General features: G+C 38.1%; 1 protein-coding gene across 1 annotated transcript in view; it reads right to left on the minus strand.

The window, feature by feature from the left end:
• LOC124776834 (DNA topoisomerase 3-alpha) overlaps positions 1-25,698 on the minus strand; it is a 177,952-nt gene that overhangs the window by 109,562 nt on the left and 42,692 nt on the right. Inside the window, exons 6-7 of the mRNA XM_047252000.1 lie at positions 5,961-6,136; positions 946-1,126 (exon numbers count right to left, since the gene is read on the minus strand). Coding sequence (XP_047107956.1) covers positions 946-1,126; positions 5,961-6,136 — 357 coding nt within the window. The remainder of the gene's footprint in view (positions 1-945; positions 1,127-5,960; positions 6,137-25,698) is intronic.

The following is a 25,698-nucleotide window of genomic DNA, read 5'->3' on the forward strand; positions in this document are numbered from 1 at the left end:
TCATAGACGCTAGGGAGGGAGTGCTTCCCCAAATGACTCATAATATAAAAGAAAATTTAGAAGTGGAGGTCAAACCTCAAGAAGGGACCTAAACACCAAAGAGGATGAAATAGAATTGGCAGGATGAGCAAAATTGCAAGCAATACAGGGAAAAAGATGGATAGCCAGTTCGATATAAATCAGAACATCAAGAGAAGGAGAGGAAGGGGTAATGAGGGATGTGCAAGGATAGGGAGGGATGGGCAGGGTGAAGGAAATGCAGTCACAGAAGGAAGAATGGGTGCAATAGCTCAGGGCCCCGTGTGCGCCATGCATGAACTAAAAAAAGAACCATGAGCCCCCTGGGGGGCTGGTTGCCGTTGTATAACCATGTTATCTGAGGCACATAAATCATACGAAGATATCAATTCATAAAGCTACCCTACTAATTTCAGACTTAAAATGCTGCTCCTTTAGGTTTTTAAATGTGAGATCTGAGATTCCTTTGGTGTAAACAATGTTCAAATAATTTACACGTGACATCACTTGTCAACAGTGTCACCCAGCTTGATTTGTGTGAGTTACCTGAGGTTTTTAAATGTTTTACCAACAATACCATCTACTAGTTACAAACAGTACAAAAGAAAAGTGGTTTTCATATGAATAAAGCATTTTGTATATTTATTTATGAAATTGAAATGCAGACAAGAAAACTAATTAGAAGCACAATATAAGTGGAAGATATGAAATGCAGAAAAATGAAAATAGATAGGGGAAATTATTTCCCTGGCACCTGCTCTAAAGCAAAATTAAAGGTACATCATTTGAGAATGTCCACACTTCATGAAAGAACATAAGACAAACAGCAATTGCATCAGTGAGGTGTTGCTATAAAGTATGCCATAGTTGCTGTAAGCACTAACTTGGAGAAGACAATGGAGATTAAATATCAGAAAAAGGCATTACCTCCCCAGCGAGCATCTTCAGTCTGTTGTTCAACTATACTTCGTAAATTCATCTCACGTGGAAAAATGTTTGTTTCAGTTCGAGGATAGCTAATGAAACCTTGGGTATACAGTTTCTCAGCAATTTTCATAGTATCACGTGCATTGAGTTTCAGTTTGCGAGATGCAAGCTTCTCAAGTTCCTAGGACAAGACAAACACGAATAACCAACATTACAAGTTCTTAAAACAAATGAACAGCTGAATACAAATATATCATATTTTAATTTGTTTCATTCAGGACATTGTAATCCCCCCCCCCCCCCCGACTCCAAAATAAATATGTCATTTCAATGCATCTCATTTGAAATTATAAATATTACAAATGTATTACACATATAACTATTAGACATCAAACAGGTGAGTTGACTGTGTCACATGTCACTCATCAAATCTATTCCTATTTCAAAATTATTATATGAGGGCAATCAGAAAGTTTCCATTTGAGGGTGTTGTTTCAGCATATGTATAGTGTAGTGCAACTCTCATACAGGTACAAACGCACCGACAGGTAGCCAAGGGATTAGTGTGGCATTCATATCTTTCCGATGTGCATGTGGTAAATACGGAAATGTGAACTGTGGCGACCTTATTATCAAATGCATTCAAACAGGACCAAAGTGCTGTTATTCTTTTCTTGGCTGCCAAAGAACAAACACTGGTAGACATCCATCAGAGAATGTAGAATATCCATGGGACAGCATGTCGGTCAAAAAGACCATGGTGGAAAGATGCAGCAAATTCCATGCTGCTCGAAAATCGACACAAGACACTGGTTGATCTGGCTGGCCATCCTTACTCAAGTGGGGAAACACTCGAGCACCCACCCTATAGTCCTGAGCTCTCCCCATGTGATTATCATGCTTTCGTCCCTTAAAAAAGGCCATGAAGGGTCAACGATTCCTGTTGCACAAGGATGTGTAGCAGGCAGTTACGGACCATGCAGCAGGACACGGCGTTTTACCCAACAGGTATCTTCAACCTGGTATGTCAGCAGGATGATTACCTCAATGCTTATGGCAATTTTGGCTGATTAGCACACCGACTCTGTATTGTATGGCCTTCAAACAAAAACTTTTTGATTGTCTCTTATATTATTGTTGTTGTTATTAATATTATACTAGTTTCAGTAGGAGCTAGTTTATCATTAAAACTAACAGTAATTCATAAGAGAATGTCATTATATGTTACAAGAGTCATACTTTGTATTTAATGCAGTGGCTGTAAAGTACACCATGTGTCAGATGGTTGAAGTAGTGTGGGGTGTTAAGCAGATTTGCTTGTTATACAAAAATACTTCTAAACTGCAAATGTGTTTGTTACATTCCACGACGTATCACTGAAATCTGGCTCAAAAATTCTTTATTTATTTTGAAAATCTGTATTTCACTTTAATTACTGCCCTCCTTTGTACCAAAACCATGCCTCATACTTAACTGAATTTCTCTTTGTTCCACAACAATTCTCTCTCATTTCACCTCAAGGTGTAATTTACTTTCAATAAACTATATATTCATCCACAAACTGTACATTAAGAACATGACAAGACTCATTCCCAGTGATTGCGAGATCACGTGTCTTGTGTTATGCATTCTGAGGTAGGTTTCATACCTATGACAAACACTGTCAATGTGACCCTATGCTCTCTGTTATAAAGATAAGGCTCCACCCATGCACAAGGGATCCCACTGACAACACAAAACATCAATTCACCAAGTAGAATTTTGAGCTCCACAAAATCCAAGGATTTTGCAAGGCCATTAAATACACCAAATGGGTAATTTCCCTTGTTCAGTTCTGCAAGGACTTCATTTATGATGTTATGTATCGCATCTCTGCAAAAAAATCCTTTACAAAAGCTGAGATGAGAGGCAGTTACAAGGTTCTGCCCAGATAAATGAGTCAGTCTGCATTCTATCATAGGCAACTTACTGAAAAACTTTTGGAAAGACTGGAAGGAGTAACATGAGCCTGTAGAGTGAGACACCTTGCTCACCTCCAGTTTTATAGATTGGTGTTGCTACAGGATATTTTAAACAGCCAGAAAATGTATCTGAGTGACTGATTATAAAGATAACTTAAGAGTAGTTTTATCAAGTCAGTATAAGATCACCAAGACAGCTCAAGGGCAGTCCTACCATGTCATAAGAAGATTTTAATACTACGTTACATACAAACATCAGCATTCCCAGTGAAATTATTTGTTTTTAGTGGACTGATGAATGTTACAATCTTATTACAGGTTATGTTATTGAAACAAATCTCTATTGGTGGTGCAAGCAAATGATTTGAATGGCAGAGCTCTTTCGTGCCACTTGGTTGCATATGGATGCTATTTATGTTTGTTTCTTGTTTCGTATTGTTCCAAACTGTTTTGTCTTATTCTTAGAGTGTTTTATTGTCTGCTCAGCTTTTATAATACATAATAAGGATTTTACAGTAATGGTTGTGATGGAATTTGAATTCTTGGCTACAGCTTGTTCTCAGAATTAGATCTCTTCCTTGCACAATATACTTTAATCTTAGAGTCCTTGCCCATGTTCAATTTTAAGCACTGCTGGAATATTTTTAACAGAGTTAAATATCCGTCTACACTACCTGCTTTATAAAACTCTTCCCACTGTTTGTAGTATAACATGGATTATTCATGAGTATAACCTATGTCCCACTGTGGATATTCACACTGGCAAAGGATGGCCATCCATCTTATAAACATTTTATGTAGTGTATACAATCCACTGTGTGCACACCAATCTGTGATTTGTGCTGATTGTATGTACCTGTTTTGTAACATAGTAGGCACAAAGTGTGGCATAGTGAGCACAACGGCACTTGCTGGATGTGGGTGTTTATGCCTTGATGATGCCCCTTGAAGTTGTCATGAACACACATACACACACTGGAGATAACACAGCATGTTCTTTCCATAATTTATCTCTAAAACCTGCAATCAAGTTGCTGTTTATGATTCCATAATACAATATTTTTATTTTATGATCTACATCTACTTCTACATGGATATTCCACAAACCCACTTAAGTTCCTGGCAGTGGGTTCACCGAACCACCTTCACAATAATTCTCTATTATTCCAAACTCAAACACTATGAGAAAAAAGTGTATACCTGTACATTTCTGTGCGATCTCTGATTTCTCTTATTTTATTATGATGGTCGTTTCTCCCAATGAAGGTTGGCGTCAACAAAATATTTTCACATTTGGAAGAGAAAGTTGGTGATTGAAATTTCATGACAAGATTCCGCCGCAGCGAAAAATACCATTGTTTTAATTATGTACACCCCAAATCTGGTATCATGTCAGTAATATTACCTCCCTTACTTCGCGATAATACCAAATTTGCTGCTCTTCTTTGAACTTTCTCAATGTACTCCGTTAACCCTATCTGGAAAGGATTCCAGACCGCATAGCATTACTTTAGAAGAGGACAGACAAGTGTCAGTATATCAGTAGCTGGTCAGTGTATCTTATTTTTAACAGCTGGTCATCATAGTCAAATAAACTATTGATTGATGGTTTTACATCTAAATCACGGAGAGTAGTTAGGTCTAAAAACAATTTGTCAACAGCTGTTGCACTTCACACTTTGATTCTCGTAGGTAATTTTACAGTGGCAAATAACGCAAGCTGTACAACAGCACTAAGTTTTCTTGACAAGTACCAAAGAAACAAGATAACTAAGGGCTCTGAAACATGAATTGTTGGAATGTCCAGACGGTTCATTAAATTTGGTACCCTCTGACATTCCATCTACTTGGCTACACCAAAACATATACATCACTGAAGTTTTCTCTCATCTCTGATTTTTCCACATATCCACTAAGCCTATATCCCAACTAACAGAAGTAGCAGTTGAGGAGAACATGGTTGGAGAAAAAGGAGTGGAAAAGATTAATGGGCAACAGATCACCAGCTGAATCATCTTGTTACACTTCATGGATTAACTCAAATATTTAGTCTCTCAAAATCTTTATTAGTTGAATACTGACAGTTTTTTTGCAATAGCCAATTATGCCCCCAATCATTCCACCACATTATATTTTGATACAAACTAGATTGTGATGGGCACTGTAATCTCAACCTACTTCTTTTTTTTTATGTTAGATTTTTTTTTTGCCCTCCTGATTTGATGCAGGCTGCATAAATGATAGAAGAAATCATCATTATTATTAGCAAAATTTCTGTATACTGAGATGACATCCAAAGCAGCAGCTCTGTGGGATTCAGGATTACTAAAATATAAGTGCTAAAACCACTCTAAGTTTCTCATGTAACATAAAAAGGAAACAGAAATATTCAACAATGCATAGTCACTAGTTATAAGATATGTTATAAGATATGGGTAGAACTGGTCAACAAGGGCTATAAAATAAATATTGTGATTGGTTAGAAAATGTAACAAATAATTTTTAACCTTAGAATCGGAGGGAAATAGTTTTGATGCACCATTTACCACTATAGAAGTGTTATGGAGAGGTGGTAATAGTGGAAAAGTGACCCACTGCACTACAAGAAAACACCACTCCACAGGGGAATTAAATGTTGCTGCTCAGTGGCAACAACGGAATCATCATTATACTACACCACAAAAACTAGAGGAAATTTATGGTTTATCTTTCCATCATCGAATAACTCAGTACAAATTTATAAGAACATTGTCCAGATGATGGTGATGGTGAAGGTAAGTATAACAGTCGTTAAATTTCTGACCCATCAGAAACATTTTTAGAAAGATGTTGATACCCTGCAGAAAGTAATATACATTTTGGACATAACCAGTTCTTTATATCAATCTTTTTCCATGTAAACAACACTAAATACTACCAACGATGTTGTTTCTGATGAACAATTTTATAAAGAAAGTTAACTTTTCAATGAATTGGTCTTCAAAATACAATGCTCTGATGCTCATTCCTGAACACCCTCAAGTGTTTAATAATCAGTAGTAATTATTTCCTCACCACTGTGTCAAGGGGTAATGGCCTCCATTTGCTCTTTGGTTTACTCTGGACACTTTCCACAGTTGCTGTAGGGTTTTCCATGCACACTTCATACAGCACTTGGCATGCAAGCTGGTCAAAAAGACGCACTCGTTTCCATGTGAACACCACTGTCAGTTCTTCTATTGTGTGAGATACTGAAACATAGAAATGTTACTCTATAAATAAAATTAAAACCAGCACTAGAGTACAGAAAAATTTGGGAAAAGATTTGCTATATAAAGGACTAACTCAACAATATCTTTAAGATTACATTAGATTCAGGTTTCGTTCCACAGACCCAAAAGTAAGAAGATTCTCATGGGTGTGGAACATGTCAGAAATACATAGAACATTAAACAATGGAAAATTCAGGATGGAATGTAACAATACCAGAGAAGGAAAGTTGCTACTCACCATATCGTGGAGATGCTGAGTCGCAACAGGCACAATAAAAAGATTCACACAATTAAAGCCTTCGGCTATTAAGGCCTTTGTCAGCAGTACACACACACACACACACACACACACACACACACACACACACACTCCATAAACGCAACTTGCACATTCACCTGCAGTGTCAGAGAGCTGAGACCACGCTGCGAACAGCAGCACCAATGCATGATGGGAGTGGCGACTGGGTGGAGGTAAGGAGGAGGCTGGGGCATGGAGGGGGAGGGATAGTATGGTGGGAGAGGCAGACAGTCAAGTGTTGCAGTTTAGATGGAGGGCAGGAGAGAAGGTGTGGAGGGGGGAAGGGGGTAGGTAGTAGAAAGGAGAGAAATAAAAGAAATTAAACGACTGGGAGTGGCGGTGAAATGACAGCTGTGTAGTGCCCACTGTCCTCACCCATCCAGCCCCCTCCCTGTTCCCATTCCAGCACTACACAGCCGTCATTTCACCGCCACACCCAGCCGTTTAATTTCTTTTATTTCTCTCCTTTCTACTACCTACCCCCTTCCCCCATCCGCACCTTCTCTCCTGCCCTCCGTCTAAACTGCAACACTTGACTGTCTGCCTCTCCCACCATACTATCCCTCCCCCTCTCCGCCCAAGCCTCCTCCTTACTCCCGCCCAGTCGCCACTCCCATCATGCACTGGTGCTGCTGTTCACAGTGTGGTCTCTCTGAGACTGCAGATGTGTTTGCAAGTTGCATTTCTGTGTGTGTGTGTGTGTGTGTGTGTGTGTGTGTGTGTGTGTGTGTGTGTGTGTACTGCTGACAAAGGCCTTAATGGCCGAAAGCTTTAATTGTGTGAATCTTTTTATTGTGCCTATCGTGACTTGTGGTCTTGAAGGGAAAGCAGAAAGCAGAAAGATGGAAGGAGTATATAGAGGGTCTATACAAGGGCGATGTACTAGAGGACAATATTATGGAAATGGAAGAGGACGTAGATGGAGATGAAATGGGAGATACGATACTGCGGGAAGAGTTTGACAGAGCACTGAAAGACCTGAGTCGAAACAAGGCCCCGGGAGCACACAACATTCCGTTAGAACTACTGACGGCCTTGGGAGAGCCAGTCCTGACAAAACTCTACCATCTGGTGAGTAAGATGTACAAACGGCCGAAATACCCTCAGACTTCAAGAAGAATATAATAATTCAAATCCCAAAGAAAGCAGGTGTCGACAGATGTGAAAATTACCGAACTATCAGTTTAATAAGTCACGGCTGCAAAATACTAACGCGAATTATTTACAGACGAATGGAAAAACTGGTAGATGCCGACCTCGGGGAAGATCAGTTTGGATTCCGTAGAAATGTTGGACACGTGAGGCAATACTGACCTTACGACTTATCTTAGAAGAAAGATTAAGGAAAGGCAAACCTACGTTTCTAGCATTTGTAGACTTAGAGAAAGCTTTTGACAATGTTGACTGAAATACTCTCTTTCAAATTCTAAATGTGGCAGGGGTAAAATACAGGGAGCGAAAGGCTATTTACAATTTGTACAGAAACCAGATGGCAGTTATAAGAGTCGAGGGGCATGAAAGGGAAGCAGTGGTTGGGAAGGGACTGAGACAGGGTTGTACCCTCTCTCCAATGTTATTCAATCTGTATATTGAGCAAGCAGTAAAGGAAACAAAAGAAAAATTTGGAGTAGGTATTAAAATCCAGGGAGAAGAAATAAAAACTTTGAGGTTCGCCGATGACATTGTAATTCTGTCAGAGACAACAAAGGACCTGGAAGAGCAGTTGAACGGAATGGACAGTGTCTTGAAAGGAGGATATAAGATGAACATCAACAAAAGCAAAACGAGGATAATGGAATGTAGTCGAATTAAGTAGGGTGATGCTGAGGGAATTAGATTAGGAAATGAGACACTTAAAGTAGTAAAGGAGTTTTGCTATTTGGGGAGCAAAATAACTGATGATGGTCGAAGTAGAGAGGATATAAAATGTAGACTGGCAATGGCAAGGAAAGCATTTCTGAAGAAGAGAAATTTGTTACCATCGAGTATAGATTTAAGTGTCAGGAAGTCGTTTCTGGAAGTATTTGTATGGAGTGTAGCCATGTATGGAAGTGAAACATTGACAATAAGTAGTTTGGACAAGAAGAGAATAGAAGCTTTCGAAATGTGGTGCTACAGAAGAATGTTGAAGATTAGGTGGGTAGATCACGTAACTAATGAGGAGGTATTGAACAGGATTGGGGAGAAGAGAAGTTTGTGGCACAACTTGACTAGAAAAAGGGATCGGTTGGTAGGACATGTTCTGAGGCATCAAGGGATCACCAATTTAGCATTGGAAGGCAGCGTGGAGGGTAAAAATCGTAGAGGGAGACCAAGAGATGAATACACTAAGCAGATTCAGAAGGATGTAGGCTGCAGTAGATACTGGGAGATGAAGGAGCTTGCACAGGATAGAGTAGCATGGAGAGCTGCATCAACACAACAACAACAATCGCGACTCAGCATCTCCGATACATAGAACGTTTTAATATAATACTCAGTTCCCTGATCATCTGTCAGGAGATCGTCAAAACATGTGAATACATTACAGTAAACTGGAACTGCTAATATTTACAGAATTAACACATTGTCAGAATGAAACATGGAGTTATGCACTTTTAATAAAATTATCATGCACAAAATGCCTAGTCTCGACTGTTGTAACCATGTGCTGTCGAATCTGAAATCTCACATTGTTACTTAAGCTGGTCCAATAGTCCCCATTAAAATATTCATCTACAGAGTAGAAAGAATTGCCCACCAAAAAGTCTTTCAACTCTGCTTAAGCTGTGCTTCTCCTGAAACCAAGTTTTTAATTGTTGCTGGCAATCTATTGAAAACATGTGTTCCTGAATATTGGACCCATTTTTGGACCAACATACATGAATTAGGTCTTTATGTGGATTGTTCTTACTTTTAGTATTGATACTATATATTGAGCTATTGGTTGGAAACAGAGACATACTATTTGCAACAGATTTAATTAAGGATATATATATAATAGAAGGAAACATTCCACGTGGGAAAAATATATCTAAAAACACAGATGATGTGACTTACCGAACGAAAGTGCTGGCAGGTCGATAGACACACAAACAAACACAAACATACACACGAAATTCCCTTGCTTCGTCAGGAAAGAGGGAAGGAGAGGGAAAGACGAAAGGATGTGGGTTTTAAGGGAGAGGGTAAGGAGTCATTCCAATCCCGGGAGCGGAAAGACTTACCTTATGGGGAAAAAAGGACGGGTATACACTCGCACACACACACATATCCATCCGCACATACACAGACACAAGCAAATCAGAGAGAGAGAGAGAGAGAGAGAGTGAGAGAGAGAGAGAGAGTCGTATTCCAAGAAATTTAACATTGTCAGCCTCTTCTACCTGCATGTCTTCATATGTTATACACCCGCTGGGAAGAAATCTCTTACAGGTTCTGGACTGCATATAGTGGGCCTTTTCAAAGTTTAAGGACAGTGAATTAGGTTTAAACCAATTATTAATGTCAGGGAAAACTTTATTAACAGCAATTTCTAAACCTGTACTTGACTTGCTATTTATGCAATGTTCGCATCATCGCAAACAAAACAAACTTAGCACCTGGCAATGAAACAGACAAGATGTCATTAAAGTACATAATAAAAAGCAATGGACCCAAGATGGAACATTGAGGAACACCACATGTAATTAATTCCCAGTCAGGTGAAGACTGACTTCTTACTCCAGAGGTATTTCATGAATGCACCCTTTTTTTCCTATTAGTTACGTAAGAATCGAACCATTTTGCAGCCCTGCCAGTGACACCATAATTTTCTAATTTAATTAAGATTCATATAATCAAAGGCTTTTCACAAGTCACAGAAAATGCCAATACCCTCTAAATTGTTATCTAATGAATTAAGTACACGGTATGTGTAAACAGCGTTCTATATATCTGAACCCTTAAGGAACCCAAACTGTGACTTGGATAATATATTATTTGCAGTCAGAAGATGCTTGAACTAAACACTTTCAACTATTTTTGAAAAATTCAGCAAAAGTGAAATTGTTCGATAGTTTGGTGGTGTCTCTTTATCTCCCTTCTTGTTAAGAGGTTTAACTTCACAGCATATTTTAGCCAGTCTGGAAATGTTCTGCTGATAGGAAATTGATTACACAACCAACTTATAATAGAACTCAAATCACATGAGCACACCTTGATTAACTTTGTTGATATGTTATCATAACTACTAGAGTACTTTGGTTTTAAGGATTTTATGATGATATTTTGTCTTTGGGAGAAGTGAGTGTCATTTCCATTTTGTTGAAGTTATTTGTAGAGACTGGTCTCAAATATCCCACTGCACTTTTTACTGAACCTGATAACCCTAAGCTGTCAGTACCAGAAACAAAGTACCTGTTTACGAGGTTCGCAACATTACATATACTTATTACCAATGCCTCATTTGTTTTTAGAGCTATCTGTTCCTCTTCCTTTCTGGCCCCAATTGTCTCTGTCTTCATTATATCCAATACAGCTTTTATTTTGTTACCTAATATAATTATCTTTTTCTCATAATAAAGCTCATTAGATTTATGGATTACTTGCTTCAATATTTTGCAGTATTCTTTGTAATGCATTACAATGCTAACATCAGAGCTGATCCTAGAAAGTAGATACAGTTTTCTTTTTGTCACACACATCTTTATTCCTTGTGTAATCCATGATGTATTTTTAGACTTCTGTTTCATTTAAGTTACCTTTAGCGGAAAACAATTTTCAAATGAGGAAATATGTCTTTAAGCAATCTCCTAAAATTCTCAATTTTTGATGTTATCTTCCTGTACTAAGATTTAATATTCTGTACTCATATTTAATAAATATCCATACAAGTTTCAACATTTAACTTAAGATGTTGCATGTCATGATCACGTAGTCCATTTATATTGGCTTTGTGACATGACTTTTTCTTTAGATTTGTCTATGAAGATGTATCAATAGCAGTCTTGGAGCATTTACACGCCCTAGTTGCAAAGTTCACAGTAGGACTTAAATTGGATGACAGTGTTATTGATTGGAACAATTGTGTGATACAGCTTTTCAATAAATCCATATTAAAAACATGAGAAACCACTATTTCCTTGTTTTTTTTAAAAAAAAAAAAACAAGGAAGACTTGCTATGGAATACAACTTGTGTTGTACAAGCTTCTAAGTGCTGCTCTGAGCACAATTTATTAATATCAATATTTCTGAAGTTAAAACAGTTTCTAAAAAATGTGGCAACTCTTCCTTTATCCATATTTTCTCTACAGAAGTAAGAAGCTAACTTAAATCCTATAACATATAACATATCTATACTAGTGCTCACATGATGTTCAGAGAGGCAGATTATATCAACTGGTTTGCTCAACTGTAATTCTTCAATGCAACTCTTTAAGCTTACCTCTCAGTCCTCGGATATTCTGATGCAATGAGGATAACTAATTTTGTGCTTTGGCTGAATTACAACTGGAAGAACTTAATTTTCCTGACAATTTCTGGACATCTCCAGTTTCAATTGGGGCTATGTGCATGAACTGTGTACTTAAAATTTGCTTTGTGGCTGCCTGTTTTATCAATGTGAATGTCATTTTCAATAGGGCTCTGAACATCTTTTGTTTTTGCCTTTCCTAACCTAAAAAACTGCTGTTCTGTCACTTGTAACCACAAGTACTTTACCACATGTGATAGTGCCCCACCTTAAATTATTTGATATTAGCCCAGACAGGGCGGACATTAGCACAGACAATGCCTAATATACGCTCGCCTACTGATAGAGTCAACAGGAATCACACCAAAATGAGACCCCATACCTTCATTCCACATCTGCTTTGACTCTCCCAACAGAAGAGTTTAAAAGAGGCCAGTTATGGCACCTCACAACAGGCACAGCCCAACATCAATATGTATCGTTGCTGAGGCTATCTTTACCAAGTCACCTTCAATTGAATAATTAGGGTCCTATCTATGCTGTTGCCTGTCCCACCCACTATCACCACAGTGTCTTTCTTTGTGAAGTCTTTGCCAAGTGAACCTACATCATATATCAGATGACCCACACTTGTAGTATGTGTTTTTTTTTTTTTTTTTTTTTTTTTTTTTTTTTTTTTTTTTTTAATAAAAAAAAAAACTTGTGACCTGGTAACGTAACCCTAATTCATCCTGTAACAGCTGGCCAACACCTATACCATGTAAACAACCTAACAAGAAAACTTTCTTTTTCTTCATAACTTTTGCTGAGTTCTTATTTCTCAAACACTTTTTGAAAGTTTGTTGTGTCCTGTCTACTCCCACATCTATTTAACTTTTTAATCTAGCAACTCTGAAACAACTAAAAGAATAACTCAACAACCATTCCACTCATTTATAAAAAGAAGATACTGCTCACATCACGTTCATTTGTTTATTTACAGTGCAGAAAAGGCGCCAAACCCCTCTCTATTAACTAGTGAGACATTCTTTACATTTTGTTCTTTCATTCATAATAGTGCATGTTTTGTAAGAGATCTTGTACTCAATATGAAATACAATAAATAGAAACAATTATGGCAGGAAAAGTATAAACATAAACACAGGCAATAGCAGGGAAAGAAATACACTTTATATTTGCTTGTGAGAAGTAGAATAAGAAAGATATTTTACAAATAGGTGGATTTAGACTTGAACCATGGCAGAAAGTACTTGGAGGAGGAGGAGGAGGAGGAGGAGGAGGAGGAGGAGTAGGAGGAGGGGAGGAGGAGGGGGGGGGGGGGGGAGAGAAGAGGTAGGTGAGTGACTACAAAAGAATTATAATTGAAAAAGACGTGAGTGTGTGGTTCACTGATTCTGGATAAAAGCCACCATCATTGTAAACTTTCCAGGGAGAATTTATGATTATGAGAAAAGGAAGTGCGTCAGTTTTTTTCTTAAAATGTTACAGAGCACAATACTGCATTTATAATCCAGGGAGATTGTTCCACACGGTGGAGTTTGAGAATGTTTTTGTTTTACGGCTGGTATACTAAAGAAGAGAGATTTTGTGTTGTCATTATGATCAGATGATAGGTGCTTGATCTCTGAAGCAAAATAATTTGTGTCTGCACAATGACAAGCAGATGAGGTACACAAACATACAGCACTCCTGAAACTTTCCTTCTCACAACCAGCCTAACTGGTCATAGGAGGAACTGACATGGTCAAGTACATAGCATCCACTCCTAGTACGGGGAAGAAACACAGATCTTTCACTACACATGCTGTTTTGGATTACCACATGCTGTTTTGGATTACATTACACTAGTGGCTGTGGTAGAAACAAAGACTGACCAAATACTTCACATTTTGTGGAAAAATGTTCTGAATGTTTTGAAGAGCAAAGATGCAAGCAGAAGTCTTTTTGAACTTGGCAACGAGGTTTTCTGTCAACTTGAATGACTCATGCATGCACAGTGACAGATGGTCTGAAACGGGTTCAGTCGAGTACATAGTTCTAATTTTCATCCACCAGAGTACAATAGCAGACAGAGACATTCAAGAAACAGGTCAAGAGAATGTTTTTGTAAATTGTTCTGTTTATTTCTTGAAGGCTTTTTTGTTTATTTATGATTGTACAGTTTTGTCCTACCCCCATGAAACATGGACCTTGCCATTGGTGGGGAGGCTTGCGTGCCTCAGTGATACAGATGGCCGTACCGTAGGTGCAACCACAACTGAGGGGTATCTGTTGAGATGCCAGGCAGCAGCCTTTTCAGTAGTTGCAAGGGCAACAGTCTGGATGATTGACTGATCTGGCCTTGTAACACTAACCAAAACAGCCCTGCTGTGCTGGTACTGCAAACGGCAGAAAGCAAGGGGAAACTACAGGCGTAATTTTTCCCGAGGGCATGCAGCTTTACTGTATGGTTAAATGATGATGGCGTCCTCTTGGGTAAATATTCCGGAGGTGAAATAGTCCCCCATTCGGATCTCCGGGCGGGGACTACTCGGGAGGACGTCGCTATCAGGAGAAAGAAAACTGGCGTTCTACGGATCGGAGCGTGGAATGTCAGATCCCTTAATTGGGCAGGTAGGTTAGAAAATTTAAAAAGGGAAATGGATAGGTTGAAGTTAGTTATAGTGGGAATTAGTGAAGTTCGGTGGCAGGAGGAACAAGGCTTTTGGTCAGGTGAATACAGGGTTATAAATACAAAATCAAATAGGGGTAATGCAGGAGTAGGTTTAATAATGAATAAAAAATAGGAGTGCGGTTAAGCTACTACCAACAGCATAGTGAACGCATTATTGTGGCCAAGATAGACACGAAGCCCATGCCTACTACAGTAGTACAAGTTTATATGTCAACTAGCTCTGCAGATGATGAAGAAATTGATGAAATGTGTGATGAGGTAAAAGATATTATTCAGGTAGTGAAGGGAGATGAAAATTTAATAGTCATGGGTGACTGGAATTCGAGAGTAGGAAATGGGAGAGAAGGAAACATAGTGGGTGAGTATGGATTTGGGGAGAGAAATGAAAAGAGGAAGCCATCTGGTAGAATTTTGCACAGAGCATAACTTAATCATAGCTAACACTTGGTTCAAGAATCATAAAACAAGGTTGTATACATGGAAGAATCCTGGAAATACTAGAAGGTATGAGATAGATTATATAATGGTAAGACAGAGATTTAGGAACCAGGTTTTAAATTGTAAGACATTTCCAGGGGCAGATGTGGACTCTGACCACAATCTATTGGTTATGAACTTAGATTAAAACTGAAGAAACTGCAAAAAGGTCGGAATTTAAGGAGATGGGACCTGGATAAACTGAAAGAACCAGAGGTTGTACAGAGTTTCAGGGAGAGCATAAGGGAACAATTGACAGGAATGGGGGAAAGAAATACAGTAGAAGAAGAATGGGTAGCTCTGAGGGATGAGGTAGTGAAGGCAGCACAGGATTGAGTAGGTAAAAAGACGAGGGCTGGTAGAAATCCATGGGTAACAGAAGAAATATTGAACTTAATTGATGAAAGGAGAAAATATAAAAACGCAGTAAATGAAGCAGGCAAAAGGGAATACAAACGTCTCAAAAATGAGAACGACAGGAAGTGCAAAATGGCTAAGCAGGGATGGCTAGAGGACAAATGTAAGGATGTAGAGGCTTATCTCACTAGGGGTAAGATAGATACTGCCTACAGGAAAACCAAAGAGACCTTTGGAGAAAAGAGAACCACTTGTATGAATATCAAGAGCTCAGATGGAAACCCACTTCTAAGCAAAGAAGGGAAAGCAGAAAGGTGGAAGGAGTATATAGAGGGTCTACACAAGGGTGATGTACTTGAGGACAATATTATGGAAATGGAAGAGGACGTAGATGAAGATGAAATGGGAGATAGGATACTGCGAGAATAGTTTGACAGAGCACTGAAACACCTAAGTCGAAACAAGGCCCCGGGAGTAGACCAACATTCCATTGGAACTACTGATGGCCTTGGGAGAGCCAGTCCTGACAAAACTCTACCATCTGGTGAGCAAGATGTACAAGACAGGCGAAATACCCTCAGACTTCAAGAAGAATATAATAATTCCAATCCCAAAGAAAGCAGGTGTTGACAGATGTGAAAATTACCGAACTATCAGTTTAATAAGTCACAGCTGCAAAATACTAATGCGAATTCTTTATAGACGAATGGAAAAACTGGTAGAAGCCAACCTCGGCAAATATCAGTTTGGATTCCACAGAAGTGATGGAACACGTGAGGCAATACTGACCCTACGACTTATCTTAGAAGCTAGATTAAGGAAAGGCAAACCTACATTTCTAGCATTTTGTGGACTTAGAGGAAGCTTTTGACAATGTTGACTGGAATACTCTCAAATTCTAAAGGTGGCAGGGGTAAAATACAGGGAGCGAAAGGCTATTTACAATTTGTACAGAAACCAGATGGCAGTTATAAGAGTCGATGGGCATGAAAGGGAAGCAGCGGTTGGGAAGGGAGTGAGACAGGGTTGTAGCCTGTCCCTGATGTTATTCAATCTGTATATTGAGCAAGCAATAAAGGAAACAAAAGAAAAATTCGGAGTAGGTATTAAAGTCCATGAAGAAGAAATAAAAACTTTGAGGTTCACCGATGACATTGTAATTCTATCAGAGACAGCAAAGGACTTGGAAGAGCAGTTGAACGGAATGGACAGTGTCTTGAAAGGAGGATATAAGATGAACATCAACAAAAGCAAAACGAGGATAATGGAATGTAGTCGAATTAAGTCAGGTGATGCTGAGGGAATTAGATTAGGAAATGAGACACTTAAAGTAGTAAAGGAGTTTTGCTATTTGGGGAGCAAAATAACTGATGATGGTCGAAGTAGAGGGGATATCAAATGTAGTCTGGCAATGGCATGGAAAGCGTTTCTGAAGAAGAGGAATTTGTTAACATCAAGTATAGATTTAAGTGTCAGGAAGTCGTTTCTGGAAGTATTTGTATGTAGTGTAGCCATGTATGGAAGTGAAACATGGACGATAAATGGTTTGGAGAAGAAGAGAATAAAAGCTGTCGAAATGTGGTGCTACAGAAGAATGCTGAAGATTAGATGGGTAGATCACATAACCAATGAGGAGGTATTGAATAGAATTGGGGAGAAGAGGAGTTTGTGGCACAACTTAACAAGAAGAAGGGACCGGTTGGTAGGACATGTTCTGAGGCATCAAGGGATCACAAATTTAGCATTGGAGGGCAGCGTGGAGGGTAAAAATCATAGAGGGAGGCCAAGAGATGAATACACTAAGCAGATTCAAAAGTATGTAGGTTGCAGTATGTACTGGGAGATGAAAAAGCTTGCACAGGATAGAGTAGCATGGAGAGCTGCATCAAACCAGTCTCAGGACTGAAGACAACAACAACAGTTTTGTATTTGCTTTTAGTAGTGTGAATGAAGCATGAATGTATCTTAAGTAATATGTACATCATTGTTCTACTAATGAACACTGTAGTGTGAGAAACTTTTAAGACAGTGTGAATGCAGATGACGGGGAATTCTATACCATAATATGTTAAGCAAGTTTGCGGTAAAAGGAAAGCTAATTCAAGTAAATAGGTAATAATGTAAAGTATAAAAAAATATCAGAATGTAAAATATTTATTTCGGGAAAGCGTACAGTTTGAAACGGTGTTATTTGTTAATTGGTTAGTCATGAAAAGTGCGAACTAATGCGGAAAAATAATGTTTTTTTATTGGCCTTAAAGAAAACTGACCAATCAGAATGGAGTATCCTTCGCATGTCTTTTCTCTTGAAGATAGAGAATTCTTACAGCAGTCTAAGGAGACGGAACCCAGCCTTTCAATGGTACGGTCGTGTGTAGTATGAGCACTGAAGGAAGTTATAGTTTAACGATTTCAGTTGTGCTATATGCCTCAAAAGTGCTTTGAAGTGGAGGCATATTTATTCCGGCATGTTATTTTTAAAAAAAAGTACGGATATTTTAGGTAATTTTGAGTATGAGAAAAGACAGTAAAACCGTATGGCATATTGAGCAGATCGGTGACTAACAACTTGAGTGCATTAGACACTGATAAACTTAATAGTGTGGCGAGCATTTTCATTTAAGAACAATCTGTGTTTAGTAGCTATACAGATTTCGGTAAATACGTTATCATAAACTTGCTAGCATGAATAACAGGGTTTGTGCGTGACTGTGTTAGGATTGGCACAGGCTTGGCACTGAACGTGTAATTCTGAACTTCAGAATATACCAAAGTTTTGCCAGTATTTCCACCTTTCATTCTAAATTAAGACCTTTTCCCGAATTTTACAATAGTTACGTTGTATGCAGCCTGATGTGAGTCGCCGAATGGTACGTTTCTGCTCGGCTTTCCTACCAGCTATCTGCTGCAACACGTTCACAGGTAGGTGCTGGTAAAAAGGACAGAAGGAACCACGCTGCTGCACATGGTGCATCTGTGCTGCGAAAACAGTTAAAAAGCCGTAGTACATTGAATCCTTGGTTGATAGAAATTTTGTGAAGGACCGTATAGTGAACGATAACGAAAAATTTAGTAAATCGGTACACGTGGAATTTTGAATGGAACCCATTTCGAGTAACCGGAGAGACTTACAAGAAAGAAGGTGATGTTAAACAATCACAACAACAAAGAAGGCACATCAAAGAAGCAGATGGCATCACAGTGGTAACAATGAGTAGCAGTATGGCAGGGCAACGCTGCAAACTTACACGACGAGTGGGGACCCTGAAACTGGTACGGCAGACGAAGGAGGTAGGACTCGCAGTTTCAGCACGCTGAGGCTGCAGCATTCAATTAAAGATGTTTGTTACATTTTGTGTGTGTGTGTGTGTGTGTGTGTGTGTGTGTGTGTGTGTGTGTGTGCACGCACACGTGTGTGTGTGTGTGTGTGTGTGTGTGTGTGTGTGTGTGTGTGCGGGGGTGGGCGCATGCGCACATACGCTGAAAAACTGAGTAACATGGAGAGTGATAAAGATTTTGTAAATACGAATAAAGAGGAAGGACTCTCATTCAGTGTAAGTGCTTCACAAACTAGCACACCAAAACAGAGAGGAGTAGTAGTAGATGTTAAAGAGGAGGTTTTTGATGATATTTCTTTGTTATTTATGGACAGTGGAGTAGAATCTGCTTTAAGGATGTCTGTTAATGTAACTAGTGGAGATAATGTAGATCCTGAAAGTGACATTAAGCATGAAATTGGTAACAACGAATTATATGATGACAATGTTGGTAGTTTTACTGAATAAAATGTGTCAAATGTGGATACCAAATTTGGCATAGTACCAGTGGAACGAAGTAAACAGGAAACAGTAATGCAAAAAATAGGACCTGGAAGTATGCAAGAAATGTTTGCAGCATTAATGGATTGTATAAAAGATGGAAACAAACATGCTAATAAGGCTGAAACAATTGGTCAGAAAATCAGTAAACTTGATGAAAAACTCGAAAAGCAAACTAGTGATTTTAATGAAAAAATTGAAAAGCCAACTAGAGATTTTAATGAAAAAATTGAAAAGCCAACTAGAGATTTTAATGAAAAACTTGAAAAGCAAACAGCAGTTTGGAAAGACATGTGGAAAAATGATTTGAAGTGGTTAGAGAGTAAAGGGGATGGCAAAATTTTTCAAGTTGGAAATAACTGCCAACAATCCATTAAAACTGTAAAAAATGAATTAACAGATGCCTCAAAAAAAGCTTCTATTGGAAACAAACAAAGGTTAGATTTGATAACAGAAAATGTGCAGAAGGTGCAGGTCAAAATAGCAGCAGAAGAGCCTATATCTGAAAATGATCACAAATTATTAGCCAGTAAAATCAGTGCTGAATATGCCAAATGTATGAAGGAAGTAAAAAGTGTATCTGTGGGTGTGTCTGAAGAAAATGTTCTACAGCTTACTAACAAGGTAGAAGAGATTGAAAATAAGTTGGATGAACACAGAAATTGATTATGCCAAGTTAAAACCAACCTCAGACAAGGAACTAACAGCAGTGGGTGTAGTTTTGTAACAGAATCATCTGAAATATCATATGTCGCTAACAGGCAGTTTTTATGTTTTGATCCAACAGGAAATGTACATCCAAAAGAATTTTGGAATGACTTTGAAGGTGTTCTACCTAATTTGTGGTCAGACAGACAAAAAATAGGGTTTATTACATCTAAATTCTTGGGAGAGGCTAGAATTTGGGGGATTATTGCTACTGACTATTGTGGCAAGCAAAAACAAATGGAGCTGCTAATTAGCTTCTGAGCTGGGGAAAAGTTTAATTCCAGAAAGGTAAGCATAAGAAAGCTTGCGTTAAAGTGGATGGCAAATCTGTCATATTTAAACAATAAAGTTGATCCAGAACAAATTGCTAGGGGACTGGAAGGTAAACTGATCATGAACTGGCGAAACAAAATTATTGCAGCTCCGAGGGATGACGTTAATAAATTCGTTAGTTATTTGGAGGGAGTTGAGAAGTTGTTGCATGAGGAGGAGCATGGAAATTGTAATGTCAGACCACCAAATAGTGGAGAACCATGGCAGAATGTAAACGTTAACAGAATTGGCATGTACCATGGAAACAGCAGGAGCAGAGGTGCCGAGAGATGGCGCTACCCAACATATGATAGGCGAAATAATGGGGACCAGGTGCACAATTATCGATTGTATTCTCTGGTGCGAGAGGACGATGTTGCGCCAAGGTGACAGCAAATGGTGTTAAATGTAAGAAATGGTACAGAATCCCAAATCTGTTAAACTAAATGGCGTCTGTGAAAGCACCAGCGTTAACAAGATGGGAAGTAGTAATTTGAATGCGCCAGCAAAACCCTTTGTACATGTTAGCACTAAAAAGGCAGGGATTATAAGTGAGAACAGAAGAACATAGTAGCAACAGATGAAACAAGCTACATAAAAATCTGTACACTTAACAGCGGTTTAGGGGATTTTCTGGACAGACATAAACAAAATGAGCACTGTATTGCAGAAAAATGGATGATGTATCAGCGGAAAATGTGACAGAACCTGATTGGCAGAAAGTCTTTAGCAACCAAGCTGAAGTCATGTTATGTTCTGGGGAAGGAGAAAGTACAGAAGCTTCAGAATTACGGGAGATCAGTGATGTCAATGTAGAATAAATAATAGCGCCTATAAATGACGACATTTGTGAGGCTGAAAGGGAGAGGCAGGAAAATGGTGACCAAAATGGGGGTTAGCCAATTAATCATGGAAAAAAGGAAGAGAGAGAGAGGAAAGGGAGAAGGGCAAACGCCGGAAAAAAATTTTGAGTTGTCATTGGTGGACAGAATAGTTAGTTTGGGAAAGAAAAGTAATGAGGGTAATTCTGCAAAAATCTGTGTAATTTCTGGAAACAGGGAAGGTTTCGATAGAAGGGAGGTCGTGAATGATTTATTGGAGGACAGTTCTGACACTAGCAATGAAAGGAAGGTGTTGAGTCAGCCAGTAATTAGTCTGCAAGTGTGTAACAAAGAAGTACAGTGTTTAGCAGATAGTGGCAGTGATTTGTGTGCTGTGAGTAAAAGTTGAATAGAATTGTTGCCCAATAGAAATGAACTAGTAATAATGCCAGTAATGGGGGTGCAGATAATTGTAGCTACAGGAAAAGTAAAAAAAAAAAAAAAATGTTAAACACAAAGTTCTGTTGCCACTGAAAGTAAATAGTGTGGAAGTACTCCATAACTTCCTTATAATCCATGATCTATGTACAAAAATACTAACTGGCTTAGATTTCTTTAACCAGTACAGAGAAAGATTAAATTTTAATGAAAATGTAGTAATTTTTTAAATAAATGTGAAAGATGTGGTGGTACAATTTTTTCAAAAAAATAATTTGATTAAACAAAAAGTAGGCAGTATACCAATTAGTTATTGTAGAAAGATGGTAGATTTAGAGGGCTACAATGAGTATGGGGATGATGATGGGGTGGACCCTGAGGAAATGAAGGTAGTACAAGAAATAATAGAACAAAAAGTAAAAGAGGTGCCAGACTTAGAGGAGCATCAAAGGAACAAATTAAAAAAAAAGTGCTACCAGATCACAAAAATGTTTTCTCTGATCAACCTGGCTTAGTCAAGGAATATGAATGCTACTTAAATGTAAAAGATGACACACCTTTTTTTCAAAAAACCAATACCTATCACTGAACGACACAGGGAAGCTGTCAGAGATCTGATACAGAATACGATAAAATGGGGAATTGTGGAAAAGGCTGTGAGCGTATATAACAGTCCGCTGATTGCAGTAACAAAAAAAGATTGATCTGTAAGATTAGTGTTAGACACTAGGGCTTTAAATAAAGTAGTTTCACCAGAAAGTGATTGGCCAGAAAACATCAATGAGTTACTGCAAAAATTTAAGGGGTCTAATTATTTTACATCCATGGATGTGATGTGTGGTTATTGGAATCTGCCATTGGCCCCTGAATCTATGAAAATATACTGCTTTTTTATTTGAAGGGAGATGTTATCCTTTTGGTTTAAACATAAGTGTGTGTGAACTTGTAAGAACTGTGTCACAAGTGTTGGGGGATGAAATATTTAAGAAAATAACAGTGTATGTAGATGGTGTTTTAATTTCTACTGCTACCTGGGAATAACACTGTGATTTGGTAAATAAAGTTAAAACTGAAATGCTAAGAACAAATTAAAATTTGTAGGTCACATTATTAGTGGGAAAGGGATAATGCCCAACCCAGAAAAATTAAAGGCTATTCAAGAATACAAAGCTCTGAATAGTAAAAAGAATTAAAAAGGGATGTTCAGATTATTTGGATTTCATAGGCATTTTGTACCAGAGCAATTATTTAATGCACTATGTTTATGAAATCTGTTGAAAAAAGATGTACCATACAAATGGACCAATGAATCGCAAATTGCTTTTGAGGAACTAAAGAACGCCTTATGTGAAAGCCAAATACTTCATCATCCTGATTTTTCCAAACCTTTTTGCTTAATGGCAGATGTGTGTGGATATGGTATTGCAGCAGAGCTGTTCCAAGCGTATAAAGAAGGAGGTGAAGAGATTTATAAAACTATTGAATTTGTGAGCACATCGTTGCAACAATCTGAGAAAAATTATTGCATTTTGGAACAAGAGGCGTTAGCGATCATATCTGGCTTGGAAAAATTTAAACAATACCAGTTTTAACTCCCCTTGTTCAACAGCGAACAAAACTTTATTTAACACAGTGACCCTAGGGTGCAGACACATTTGCAAATGCGCAAATTGAAACACACCAGACTAACCAGGTGGTCTTTATACTTGTAACAGTAAGATCTGGAAATTAAATACATAAAAGGATCTGAGAATTTGGTGGCTGATGTGTTATCCAGAGCGTAGAAGATAATGAGAATAATGAAAATGTGTTGACAGACAAAGATAGGATCCATATATTTGGAACCATAATGAAAATTGATAAAAAGGTATAGATGAAAAAAGTGTGTAATGAATTAAGAAGGGAACAAAACCAAGATGACAATTTGAGATTAGTGAAAAGTTATTTAGGTGACCCAGCTTATCCCAAAGTTGCCAAATATTATAAGATGCATCAGGGGATTTTATTCTGCAGGAGAAAAAAATACGGATAGTCAATGGAAAGTTTGCTTTCCTCAACAACATCTTAAATTACCAACTGACTATGTACGTAAAAGGTTTGGACATTATGGGGCCAGAAAATGTGTAACCAAAATTAGTGAAACAGTGATCTTTAATAATATGTGGAGACAGGTAAAAGCAAGAGTTGAAATGTGTGACAGATGAAAAAAAAAATAAAAATAAAATAAAGGCCAAATGTATAGTGTTGAGCCACAAAATAAATTAGACCTTGTTGACTGTAATATTTTCGGTACATTACCTGTATCTTGAGGGGGTTGTGAATACGTTTTCGTGTTGGTGGATGGGTTCACAAAATTTGTGAAACTATACCCAATTAAGAAGGCTAATGTGAAAGCATTAGTAAATAAATTGCAGAAACACTTCTTCGTGGCTATAATAGTCCTGAAAGCTATCTTGCCTGACAATGGTCTGCAATTTGTTTCCAATAAATTTAAAGAATGTATAGAAAGCCGAAACATTGAACACACAAAGATTTCAGTGTATTTTCTGCAAGGAAATTTGTGTGAAAGGATTGTGAAGGAACTGAAAAGGTTATGTCGTGTGTAAAAAAAAAAAAAAATGGAGAAGTGATGCAAAGAGACACTGCATAGAAGTGGTAATATGTATTATAAAATGTTTGTAATTAATTGCTTTGTGTTAAATGTGTTTTTCACAATTAAATTTTTTCCAGTTGAGTTAAAGTAAAGAAAAAGTTTTAGTTTTGTTTTCAATAGCAACTAGTTTTTTGCTGAGAAAACCCATTAAGTCTTCTAAAGGAAATAAGTTCTTGAAAAAATTTTCTAGTAGATTTGATCTTGCTGATTAAACTAAAAAAAAAAAACAAAAAATAATATCAGAATGTTAAATATTTACCTCGGGAAAAAGGGCAGTTCGAAAGTGTGTTATTTGTTGATTGGTTAGTCACGAAAAGCACGGACTAACATGGAAGAATAATGGTTTTCTATTGGTCTTTTGTGTATAACTGCAATAGGATTAGCACAGGCTTGGCAGTGAACGCATAATTCTCAGCTTCAGAATATACTGGAGTTTTGCCAGTATTTCCATCTTTCATTCAAAATTAAGACCTTTTCGTGATTTTTTGAATAGTTAAGTTGTATGAAGCCTGGTGTGAGTCACAGAATGGTAGGTTTCTGCTCGGCTTTCCTACCGGCGATCTGCTGCGATGAGATCACAGGTAGGTGCTGTAACAGCGCCGCCACACCTGGTCTACAATAATACGAATTAAGGACCAATTAACCTTGGATGAGACACTATTATTACTTGGAACTTCTTTACATTTGGTTTTAGGACAGGGTTGTGCCTATCTGAACTGATGACAGGTTGTCACTCATGAAGCCAATGGCATTATTGTTATCTTCAACTCTATCACTTACATAAAGCTTGAAGACACTGACATAAAGTGGTATTTATGGGAGGACAATATCAATGACATGTTATGAGGGAAGATCAGAAAGTAATGTACAAAAATTTCATTACAAAAAAGTTTAAAAGGTAATATATCACAAATGAACTTAAATATTTTATCTACTTTTCTACATAGTCACCAACATTCTCAACTCATTTCTCCCATCGTGCTGCCAGTTTCAATACATTCCTTTTGTAGAAGTCCTTTTGGTTGGAGTTTAGCCATCTGCAGACTGCTGATTTCACTTCCTCATCTGTCACAAAGCATAGGCTGACCAGGAATTTCTTCATGGGACCAAACAGATGGAAGTCCGATGTTGCAAGGTTTGGACTGTATGGTGAATTCTGGACCACCTCCCACCCAAATCTGATGATTTTTTCACAGATAGGATCAGCGACTGGGGCGAGCATTGTCATGAAGAATTTTGGCACCATCAGTATCATTGTTGTGGCATTTGTCACAAAGGACATGATGCAATGTAACCAAGAATGTAGGCTGCAGCTTTCACAGTGGTCCCGTGTTCAGAAAAGCCCACCAATAACATACTTTGTATATCCCAAGACACTGTCACGACAAGCACTTTCCTAGCAGACTGAGTCACTCTGAATTTGCTATTCTGGGGACCCGCATGTTTCCACAATGGAGGACATGTATTGGTATGCTCACAACTCATCACAAGTGACAATTCTCTTCAGAAATTCGTGCCCTTCTGCAGCGTAATGCGATGGCCCTTCTGATTGT

The sequence above is a fragment of the Schistocerca piceifrons genome, chromosome 2 (genome assembly GCF_021461385.2).
Source record: "Schistocerca piceifrons isolate TAMUIC-IGC-003096 chromosome 2, iqSchPice1.1, whole genome shotgun sequence".
Taxonomy (NCBI): Eukaryota; Metazoa; Arthropoda; class Insecta; order Orthoptera; family Acrididae; genus Schistocerca; species Schistocerca piceifrons.